Here is a 12176-nt window from a genome sequence, read left to right as displayed (position 1 = left end):
TGTTAAGACTTTAGTGTTACTGTAACTATTTCTTCCAGGAATGCTCATCTAACGAGCTCATGTGTTGGTTCTGGTGTTGAATCAGGGTCAACAGGTTGGCATCCTCCTTGGAAATCCTTCTGTGTGCCATCTCTTATAAATCTGTCTATAAGTGATTTAATTACAATCTATATGTAAAAAATGAGATCAATAGATTCGCACCATTCAATACAGCAGCTTCCACAAAGCTTTTCTTTGATTTTATAAGGAGCAAACCGTATGTGTCACCTAAATGGACTCATTCGCATTGGAAAAAACAATACCTCAGTTATTAAACACACCTGTAACCTTCCTCGCAAATGTGGGTGTTGAACGGCTCTAAACATCCCTACAGAATCGCACACTGTGTCACACACGTGTGTCGAGGTGTCCCTACCACTCCCAAGCATTCTTTGATCGCTTGTCACGGCCGCTCAAGAAAAGCAGTTAAGATGCTTTGACAACCTTCATGGAAGCATCTGGTTGGTCCCATTTCACCCTGCAGCATGGCAAGAAGAACAAGAAGCCCTGTGACCTACGGTGTCCCACTCTTAGAGTTTGGGTCCAGTGAGGTCAATGTGAGATTTCATGAGGAGACACTGAGACAGCTTCCACAGAAGAGGTTCACGCTTAACTCAGAGCGCCTTAAACTTTTGCAAAGCATCATGTGTGTTTGTTTCTGTGGTGTTACTAAACAACTGGGAGGATGTGGTGACACTGGACGGTGAGTCAGACCCAAACCTTGAACACTGACTGCGCCCTGCGGCATGTGACCCGGCCTGCTGAGTCACATCCAGCCTGATGCCATCGTTTTCTGCCCTTAGCTGACAGCCCACTTTTTCAATGCTTTGATTAATAAGTTTTCATGCACATGCTCCCACTTATTATTATTACTTTAAGCCTTTGCCGGAGCTCTATAAGTGCCAACAGACCGTGTGTGTGATTTCAAGAATGATTTTTAAGGTGGAGTTCCTGCCCTATGTTTCCCTATGTCTCTGCACCACACCTGCCACTGCTGCACTAAACCAGGTGGCAGTGCGCTCTTCTTCTTTGCCAGACGTTCTGCCGATCAACGTTTTTGGGGGGTTAAAAGGCTACCTACATGGCCTTTTTAGCCAAAATGTGTTCAAATAAATAAAATGCATGGTTTACATCAGGAATGTCAAATTCATTTTACATCGCGGGCCAGCTTTGATCTCAAGTGGGCTGGACCTCTTAAACTCGCTGTTCATGCCAATGTAAAGAAGTTTAAATGCACATTTAATCCCTCAGATATTTTTAATAAGAAAACAGAAGGGCATCTTCAACAGTATGTCTAAATTATTCCAGTGATAAGACAAACATTGCCGTCAACATTACTCTTTGGGCTGAAATTGTAAGAAATACATTTGTAAAATGACAGAAAAAGTAATTAAAAACAGAAGGTTTTTGTTCATTTGTAGAAAATTGTCTTTTTTTCTAGTACATGTTTCTGTGGACCTACTGCTGTGCTTTCCCTCCGGCCACTTCCTCTGGGAAGTTTAGTTTAAAGCTTTGTTTGCTCATTGTTTCAGTAGTTTCGTCTCTGTGTATCATACAGTAGCGCCTCCAAGCTGTGCTGGAAGTCGGACATATATAAATCTACAAAATAACAATAAGAGGTATATTATTTGTAATTTGTAATTATTCTAGACTAGTGTATAAAAATTATTACCACAATTAGATGAAAAATAGATGATTAGATGATAAAGTAATCATATGATAAAATGTAGCTGTTAAAATTGTCAGTTATGTGTATTTGCTCTGACCTTTAATGAAGGTCCTAAATGGAAACCTTCTACTTGAGCTGGTGATAACTATTTTTAGCTAGTTGAAATCAGTCTTTAATGATGGTTAAGTTTGATTGATTGGAACCTCTCAAGCTATCAGATCATTTTTCTAAGACCCCCATGCCTGCTTTATAAGTACATCATGTGAATGAGACTGACGCAGGCCTCAGCTCGACCGGTTGATGGTGAATGTGCGTCCCGTCCTGAAGTAGTTCTCTATTTCCTCCAGTGAGCGCTTGCGAGTCTCTGGGATGCACACAGCATTGAAGAGCAGAGAGACGACACACACCACCGTGAAAAGCAGGTAGGGCACATACAGGCCGTACGTGTCCACTAAGTGTGTGAAGCCGTGCGTGAGCCCGAAGGCCGTCAGCCAGCTGACGGTGACACACACACCAGAAGCTTTACCCCTGGCAGCCAGTGGAAGCACCTCTGACATTAGCAGCCATGTGATTGGGCCCCATCCCATGGCGTATCCTAGGAGACAACCAACAATGTGATGACAAAGCTAACAGCCCACATTAAAGAAGATGACATCATGAGACAATGAAAGTAGCAGACGCCCTTTGTCAGGCACAGTCACAGCACAGAGACGGCATATTTTAGGATGTTCAGACTGGGACATTTCTTTAAGGTGTGATTAACGACGTCTGAAAACAAAATCCCTGAAGGGAAGAAGCACAGTACAGCATGCTAATGCTACAACATGTAAATCATTGGGGGTTTTCTTAGCTGAGCAGGTGTGACAACATATTTGTCCATCATATTTTTATGAGGATATAATGTTGACATGTCATAGCCTGTTAATGAGGCTCCAACAGCTAAATATAACAGAGCTGATGATTTAACACCTCTGATGTAATTTACACAAAGCACATGCCTGACAGGTTACTAAGTTTCTCCTCTACAACCCATAAAAGTATACATGTATTTGTTTAAATGCTAACTTAATTGTTTATGGCGTTTGTTACCAAGCAGTAATCTCTGCTGCTGAAAAATAAAGCTGACGCTTAAGTGAACCTGCAGTTCCTTAAATGACCACTTGAGGCTGACACTAGAAAAACAACGACCTAAAAACCCCAAACTGCTCAAGTCCATCTTTGATATACAGTCATTGGCGTCGCCATAGCAAATTCTAGCCTAAACCAATTTCAACCATATTAGCAGAACTGATTTTTCAGGTACTTTCAGTGTATAATCTTACAGATAATATGACTTTCTGCATGGTCGAGTTTTTAACACTGATAAGCAGGAGTCTATGTCTGTGTGACGCACTCAAATACTTTATGGATGCAGCTTGCAAACCAAGGTTTTTAGCTTTCCGATAAGTTAAAATTTTGTCCAAGTAATTCTGTAACTAATGTTATGACAATCTATCCGTTACTCGTCAGCCTGTTATAATCAGAACCACTAAGAAGAACCATGTGGTCAGTAAGCCATAGATCACAAGTGTACCAAGTGTCATACTTGTCCACCCAAGAGCTGCTGAGCTGTTTACTATAGCGGGAGACTCACAGCTTCCCCCTTAGCACCTCTCACTACCACGTCACTGACTGCCAGAAACAAATAATCAAATATCTGTTGCTTTCAGAACTCACCAAATATAAACACCATGGTACAAATGATCGGCAAGATGCTCCCTGCAGTTTGGGCATTGCTCATAAAAGTGCTTCCAAAGTCATTATGGGAGGTGTAGTCCAGAGCGGTGTGGTTTGGAGGAGCAGGGCCAGGAGGGCAAGGTGTGGTGTGAGAAACCATGGTGAGAGTCAGAGAGGACAAAAACATCAGCATGCTCGATGTGTACAGCAGAGCCTTGCGTCCTGCTTTGTCCATCAGAAACGCTGCCACGGCAATAGAGCAGAGGCGCACCAAACCCACGATGGCAGCATCATACCTGGCAGATACAGAAACACAGGCATGGAGTTTAAGGACAAACTCGATGTGTTTCGTGATTATTCTTGAGTTTCAAAGTCAATTTAAATGATTAATTAGATGTATCATTTGTGTTATTATCATTAAAGCACAAAAGGCTAAAAACAATAAAATCCACATGGGAAATAAACCACCAACCTGGGTGGCAAGGAGACATTGCTCTTTTTAAAGATGGGCTCCAGGTAAACCAGGATTGGTGTGATGCCTGTCATCTGCTGCAGGAAACGCATCCCCACTGAGATCAGGATTGGCTTGTAGTAGGTTGGTGTTCCCAGCTGAGACCATGTGATTTTGGGCTGTGTGTCGATGCTGTGCTGCATTAATGGAGTTACAACAAATGTGTTAATGTCTATGAACCCTGTAGGATGTATACTGAGGTGTCTCATACTCATCTCCAATGAAACCCAGTATATCAACTGCTTGCCTATTTACCTGTATGGCAAGGAGCTCAGTCTGGACGTCATACTGATTTCCCCTGAGCCAGCGGAGCACCCTCTCAGCATGCTGCTGCCTTCCCATTGAGAGGAGCCTTCTGGGGGAGGAGGGCATGAACGCCAGCAGCACAACCATCAACACAGCTGGCACCTCGCCTGCCACAGCCAGCCACCTCCATGGCACCACCAGACCTGTCCATTGTATACAAAAAAAAGAGAGGCAGTTTCTTTTTTAAGATACACCACTTAAAACATCACAACATGGTTTTATATGAGAATACCATTTAAAGCAAGAAAAGTAAGATGCACAACCAATTTTAGCAAAGACAGCTAACTATGTATAAAGCTGGCATAACTGGGTATGCACCACCACTGGTTTGTTCCTACCAAGAACGTAGAGCGCCAGGGCCCCAATTACAGCTGTGATCTGAGGGCAGGAGCCAAGAGCTCCTCTCACCTTTTGGTGGGAGATCTCTGAGATGTAAACCTGCAAACACACATAATATTACAGTTGCACAAAGTCAAAAGATGCCAGTAGTGTCCCCAAAAAGCAACTCAACTACACTGAGATGAGTCACAAAGACGGTACAAGCACACTTGCTAAATAAGTTATTCAACATAAAAGGAATTCTGGAATTCATGTAAAGTTTACATGTAATTTGTGTTACGTAAAATGTAAAATATTCAGTGAAATTTACTTGACTGATATACATTCAGTTTATATCAAGCGCGTAAAGTTTAAGTGTTTAATTAAATATGTAAGAGTAGAGAAGAGAAGAGAAGAGAAGAGAAGAGAAGAGAAGAGAAGAGAAGAGAAGAGAAGAGGCGCTTACCATTATAATAGTTACGTGTAGTTTCTTTAGCATGTGGAAATTCTCAAAGTTGTTTTAGCTCATGCATCCATGCTCTGTGGGTCTAGGTCAGATTCAGTACTCCATTTTTTTTAACTTAACAATATTTCCAGCTTTACAGGACACTAGATTTTTCCTTCCTGACAAACCCGGTTGCTGTGATGATACAAATTTACTTTAAGCTCACTTGTCTTTTCAGTTCTGTACTTGTCATAAAAGTAACCAATGGTGTAGCTTATCCCATTAATGAGGGACATGTTAGACAAACTATGTTCATAGTAAGAAGTGACTGTCTATCTAGTTTAATGCAGTGTTTTTAAAACTGGATGAATTAACTGCAATCTCTTAATAGTTTTCTGGGAACACTGAACACTTTTGTCAACATTTTTATAGGATGCTGTAGTCAGGTATCCATATACGTATTAGGGACTCAGAGAATACAAAAAATTATAAATAGGTTCTTTTAAGCTTATATAACCATGGTTACCTACAGGAATGGATGCTGCAGTCATCCCCGCGGCAACGCCAGTTAGGAAACGGCCCACCTGGAGCATGGACAAGTTTATAGCTCCTCCCATCAGCATGTACCTGAGACACACATACACAGTTTATTCATTCAAAATAAATAATCTACAGTGTAATATTCATGAAACACATCACCAGGTGCAACTTTGCAGACCTAAGCAATGCTGCCAAGACAAGAAAATTACTCCTGGCAATCCTTCCAAATAAGCCATAATTTTTCAGCCTTGCTCATTTAACATGCTGACTGAGGCCTGTTTGAGGTTTAGCTCTTGGGTTTTTTGCAGTTTCTCTGAGCAGTGGAGTTAATCTGCTGAGACATTCACTCCTGGGATGGTTGTGGCATTGTGTTCTTCTTCTTCTGCTTTCATAGAGGTGTTCCAATCTGATTTTTATCAACTAATCAAGTCCATTTGATTAATTCATTATTAGTAACAGTGTACTTAGTTTTTCCACGCAGTCGTACATGCTTTTAAACACACCAAATTGAGGTCTAAGAGTAATGATGTTGTGTTTCCCAGTTTAGTGCATTATGTGCTTTTAGCCAGTGGTATTTTAGGTTTTCAAATGTTTAAAGTTGGTATGTCATAGCATCAAAGTACAGAATTTAGAAATAAATGATCTGCTTACACAATATTACCGATGTTATACTATATGCTATAATCTTCCTCTTGTTCTGCTGTCATACTATTTATATTTTATTCCTGCACAGTTTGTGTGGAGCACTCACAATTTTGTTGTATGTGTACTATGATAACAGAGCATTTCTATTTTTTCTATTCTATTCTATGCAAATCTATCTGTTAAAAGTGTTAAAGAGGGCTTCATGTTGTGTATGCTGTGACTGAGACCAACCCGATAGTTGAGGGCAACGCCGACATCATTATACTCAGCTTTCGTCCAATCATGTCGTTGAGCAGTATGGCCCCTAGCCCCCCGGCTGCAGCACCTAGGGAGTAGATAGATCCGAACCAGGCGGCCTGCTCGGTGTTCATCCTGAGCCGAGGGTCAGCGTCGGGACTCTGGAAATTTGGCAGCACGGGAGACGGGTAGACAAGGGAGTAACCAGAGTTGAAGTTCCCCAGGACCGCTACAAATGCGGCCAGGTACAGTCCAGAGTTTTTAATCTAAGACAAAGAGGTGTGGACGCGTTCAAACACAAGATCAACTGCACATATAGAGTTGAAACTGATCTGAATGTTCAGTGACTCAATGATAGGTGTGGAAGTGTCCGAGAGGTTTGTGATCTCAAATAAATTAAAAATCAGCATGCTGTCCAGAGAGTAGATATAAGGGGGGGAAAATTATATATAATAATAAAAATAATATAATATTAATATAAATAATAATGAATAATGAAAATATATCTAATATTTAAAAACTATATTTGCTTGGTTGATGTTTTGAGTTTCAAAGATAAATGAAGGATGAGATTATTGCCTGCATGACTGGTGACAGTTCTTCTATTGACAGTAGAATAACTAAAAAGCAGTATTGTGGAAACTATTTTAGATTGAGCGTCTCACAAAATACAGATGGAAGGAGTTTAGGTACAGGAAAACAAACCTATGTGAAGCAATTTGGTTAATTAAAAGTCACATACCAGTAAGAGTTGCAACTCAGCTGGATTTTTTGGGAAGAAAAGTGACCACATGAAACAAAAGGGTTGAAAAGCAGAAAATGAAAGCTCTGGTATTCAGTTATCATCAATTAGGCCCCTGCCATACAAAAATGGGACACTGAGCCAAACCCATCTTTCTACACCTGCATTTCTGCACCTGCTCTATTCAAGTGTGCGATCATGTTTGCATTAGCCGTGCGTGACTTTGAAGGAGCAGGGACCATGACAGAAAACGCAGGTGGGAAGTGTTGAAAGGAGTTAACTTACAGAAGAGAAGTCACGCACAGATTTGTGTATTTTCTGTATTTAAATGTGCAAAAATAGCAAAAAGTAATCAAACCAGTTGAACAAATGCAACAAAATTATCAGGCGATTACTTAGTTAAGGAAAGTTTTGTGGTGTTTTCCAAAAGTGGAGGAAAAAAAAGCAGAACAAGAAACTCTGGATTCACCCTTAATTGAAATATTCTTGAGTAATCAGTTAAGAAAGTGACATAAAGCAAGTTGTCTGGAGTTCACAAGCTTCTTGACTTCTGTTTCATTTTCCTGTTGAGGTCATCCTAAAATGCAACACTGCAGTCAGGCTAAGCAAAGCTATGAGTGGTTTGCTTTGAATGGAGAAATCAACATTTCAGCAAAGAGCAAATCAAAGTCAGAGGATGGGATGTTTGTGTTTCTCATTGAAGGTTAAATCAGTATAGTAACAGGTGTGATTTCTTTCACTCAGGCCAAGTTTTCATTTATCATCAGAGTTTTGAATCACATTGTAAAATAAATCATGCTTTTTATCTTTCACACATGTCAACTTTACCGTCAAACAAAGAAAGATTTGGACTGTTAACCATCAGGCTGCAGATAGACATCTCCATTCAGCTGCTGCACTGAACGGTTATTTTATTCACATAATTTGCATAAACTCAGAGTTTAAAACAGCTCGACACCCACACTATAAACACAGCTTAAAAATACTGTCTGTCTGAAATGAGAAATGAGTTAGACCATAAACAAAGCGATGTAGACATGATCTTATTTCTGCATTAAATCTTTTAAGCTTATAGGATTTTAAATGAAAATCAGTGAGATCAGACCTTGGATTCCGATGATGTTGATTGTCTTTGCAGCAGTGGAGTCACTTCATCCATGTTTGCTTTATGGGAGGTTTTTATAACCAGACTCAAGATTCTGACCGTTGATGATCCTCTGCACGAAAGAAACTGAAGTTGTTGTTTAAAAGAAAAAAAAAAAAAAAAACAGATACAAAAATCCACAAAAGCACCGTGTGATAAAACGTTATCACAGTGTGCCAAAATACACCGCACAGCTTTCAACAAAGGACTTAAAAAACAACTAAAAAAGACAAAAGGAGACAAAAAGGGCTGAATAAAAGTACAGCCAAGTTTGTTTAAAAAAGAGTACGGCACAGCATCTAGTCTGATCAAAGTATTATCTCGATCTTCTGGTGGACAATGAGCCGTGTAGGGCTTTCCAGGGTGAGACAATGAAATGACAAAGGCACTGACGCTGCATGTGGGACTTGTGGGAAGTCAGAATGAAAGCGAAAGTAAAACCTCTATTTGCACTAGACTTTCACATGTGGAAAACTAGTGTAACTTTTGATGGAACACTTCACTTTAACATGAGCGTGTATTTAAAGTAGCATATTGGCATCAATGCAGTAAGATTGTCCATGTTTAGCACTGCAGATTGAAGCTGCAGTGTTGCAACTGAGTCATAAGAATTAAAGCAGAAGGGAGGGCTCTGCAAAAGGATTCCTGGATTGGGTCATTTGCACAAAAAGCAGAAGATGAAGAGAGCCAGATCCCCCCAGCAGAATCAAGGGGGAAGAAGAAAGTACAAGCTGCTTCTCCCTCAGCCCACACATCATGAGTTTTACAGCCACATACACAGACAAGTTCACACATAAAAGCCTGCAAACTTACTTCAGTTAACCGAAATATGTTTTTATGAAAATATATTTTCAGATTGCTGTGTTTTGAGGAAGTTCATGAAAGCTTTTAATAAATCTAAACTTCATATCCAAAGCTGAACGACCATTTCCAGCACTTTAAAAAAAATAAATGTGCTTTTATAATAACACACTTAATAAATATTGTGTATCCGATTATTGCGGGCACTTCATTTCTCTTTTGTGTTTGTTAATTTGTATTTGACAGTGAACGAGGGAGAAAGACAGAAGCAGAGCACCTGCTGAAGCCATCTGCATTTCCTCCCAGCTCCCCAGTGATTTTGTGGAAAGTGTTGTTTTCACATAGTGTGTTTCAAGGCCAACCCTTTTCAGCTATGTCGTTCTCTTCTCCTTCAACTACACATTCCCAGACAAAGACCGACAGCTTGCATCTATCCTTGCTCCACTGCCCAGCACCATGGGCAGCTTCGTGGTGGGCATCTGGATGCAGGTCCTGGTTTACACGCTTCTACTGCAGCTTCAGACTGTAAAGGTGCAGGGATTTGATCCAGTTTCCCAGAAACTCCAACGACTTAATGAGCAGGTCAGTCTCTTATTACCTATATTGCAAATAATATACAGTAGTAGTTATTGCAGTATCATAAACTCACATTTTTACTTGCCTTTGCATGCGTGCGGCTTATTTTAAATGACTTTTTATGTGCTAGTTATATCCTATGCTAACTCAAATCCATCCCTGTTCACTAGTCAGAAAAACTGTGGTACTACCATTTCAATATGGCCAAAAATGTTCTTGTTTTCAAAGAATCAGGGCTGTTCTGAAGGTAAAGGAGCTGGGCCCATAGGGAGGTCTCCACACAATCTGAAAATCATCATAATTTTCAGCTGATCCAAAAAAGTTTGGTTTGAAATATAGGACTATAGCCATATGACCAAAAATAAATAAAAATAAAAATAACACCTCACTTGTGAAATGTTCTTCCATGTTAGTTTTGGCATTTCTTTCATTGCAGCATCAAAAAGCATCATCGTGGAATTTGACATTTTTGTACAGGAATGACTCAGCATCACAGCAACAGTCACCTCAAGGTGCTTTACTGTACAGTGCAAGGTAAAGACCCTAAAATGACACAGATGACCACTTATGTGCAAGAACTTGGCAACAGCGGGAGGGAAAAACTCCCCTTTAAGAAAGAAACAGAACCAGGCTCAGGACCGAGCAGCAATCTGCTGCCAGTAGTTGGGGGTGAATGTTGTTGAATAAATGCACGAGAGGGTTAAAAAAGAAACACAAACATTTGCTTTTTATTAGTTTGTTTACTTTTTATGTGACGCTATCAGATTAAAGTTGAATATCTGTTTCGCAATACTGTTTCTCTTCTGCTGTCATACATGTTATTAGTCATGCTGTAAAAGCACTGAAATGATGGAAAATCTCTTGCAGCACCCGATGATCAGTCGTCACGACCATGTGACACGTGTTTTTCAGTATTTACTGGAGATTTTCAGTATTTTCCTGACCTTGAAGTCAGTGAGCAAACATCTGCAGGAAGACTCATGAAAACGTTTTTTCCCTGATAGTTCCAACAGTTCCAGGCTTTGACTCGAGCCCGTTTGAACATGCTGGCCCTGAACCAGAACAGGAGTTCCTTGCAGGCGCTAAAGCGGCGTGTTCAAGCCCTGAACGACCATTACCACCATGTATCACAGGACCTGGAACACCTAAAGCACAGCACAACACAGGAGATAGAGGATCTCAGGTCAGAGCAATCAGGGGTAAATGTTCTGTTCAGGGAGACTTGAAGGGCTGCACTGAGGCCCGCTATATGAAAAGTAATATTAGTTTTGAACTGTAATTTTTCAGGTCGTTCGGCTATTTACATGCCATACATGATAAAATGTAGCAGTTCAGCCTTAGTCTGATACTAAAAGCTGGATTTGAGAAGCAAGAACACAAGAATACTTAATCAAATATTTTCTCACATTGTCATCACAGGGAGACAAACAGGAAGCTTGAGAAGAAGAATAAGCGGCTGATGGGTCGCCTGACTTCAATGGAAAGAAAGTTAAGGGAGAACTGCCACCAGACTGAAAAAATGACAGCCGATCCTGATCAGGACTTCTTCGACCTCACTATAGAGCTCCGAAGTCAAGAGGAGAGACTGGCTGCTCTTCAAATCCAGCGTGATGAGTTGCTGATTGGACTAAAAGGGTTGCTGGAATCCCTGAAAAACCAGGCAACACGCTTGGCCCAACTCGAGGGCAGGCTCAGTGAAGTCCTAGAAGGGAATGGAAGGCAGAAGATGAGAGGGTCAGGGAAGATGGGAGAGCCTGTTAGCTCCAACATCACACCTCAGGAATACAATGAACCATGCAGAAGAGGTCAGACAGATAGAGGAGGAAAGCGTGGAAGGATTCTGGAAGGACATATCCAACCCAGAGCGCAAGGAAGCAGCCAAATCCAGACGGACACTGATCATGAAACGAAGCCAGACCAACTCCATGCAGCAAGGCAGCCTAAACATTCAAAAGCTCAGATGCCAGAGTCTTATCTACAAATACAAGTCCAAAAGGAAAATCCTAAAACACATCCAGACCCTTCCCAGCCCCAGGCCCAGATCCAAACCTGGGCACAGACACAGCCCTATCCTTCCCAGCATCAGCATCAACTAACTCTCCCCAGCATCAACACCACCCACCAGGCTCTGTCTCAATTACAGGGCCAGACTGATCCCCAGGTACAGCAACCATCCCATTCCCATTCACATCCTGAGGAAACCCCACATTTACAAGACCCCAAACAGCCTTCTAGGATGCTGCCCCATGTTCCAAACCATTATACACCAGAAGACATACAGAACAGGACCAGTCCGGGGGCTCTACGGCCTTATAAGCCAAGTGTTAGTGGATGGGATGAAGGAGAGGAGGACAAAAGGCACACGATGATTCACAGCTTTCTGCAAATTCCTCTCGAGCACAAGATCCCAGCACAGCCAATTCCTAAGAGGGATGCAACCAGTAAGTAAAGTATCTACTCAGATACCCCTGACTGAAAAAGTCAAAG

General features: G+C 41.2%; 1 protein-coding gene across 1 annotated transcript; it reads right to left on the bottom strand.

Moving 5' to 3' along the window:
* Positions 1–1867: 1867 nt before the first annotated feature.
* On the bottom strand, positions 1868–8351 carry slc2a6 (solute carrier family 2 member 6). Its single transcript, XM_063470565.1, has 8 exons — positions 8274–8351; positions 6421–6692; positions 5535–5631; positions 4580–4679; positions 4191–4384; positions 3897–4072; positions 3425–3720; positions 1868–2303 (listed from the first exon to the last, which is right to left on the bottom strand). The coding sequence occupies exons 1-8, from the start codon at positions 8325–8327 to the stop codon at positions 1993–1995; spliced, it is 1500 nt and encodes a 499-aa protein (XP_063326635.1). The 5' UTR covers positions 8328–8351; the 3' UTR covers positions 1868–1992.
* Between the last annotated feature and the right edge of the window lie 3825 nt (positions 8352–12176).

This window comes from Pelmatolapia mariae, linkage group LG4 (genome assembly GCF_036321145.2).
Source record: "Pelmatolapia mariae isolate MD_Pm_ZW linkage group LG4, Pm_UMD_F_2, whole genome shotgun sequence".
NCBI classification, from domain to species: domain Eukaryota; kingdom Metazoa; phylum Chordata; class Actinopteri; order Cichliformes; family Cichlidae; genus Pelmatolapia; species Pelmatolapia mariae.
The sequence above is the reverse complement of the archived record's forward strand: the minus strand, read 5'-3'. Positions and strand labels throughout refer to the sequence as shown.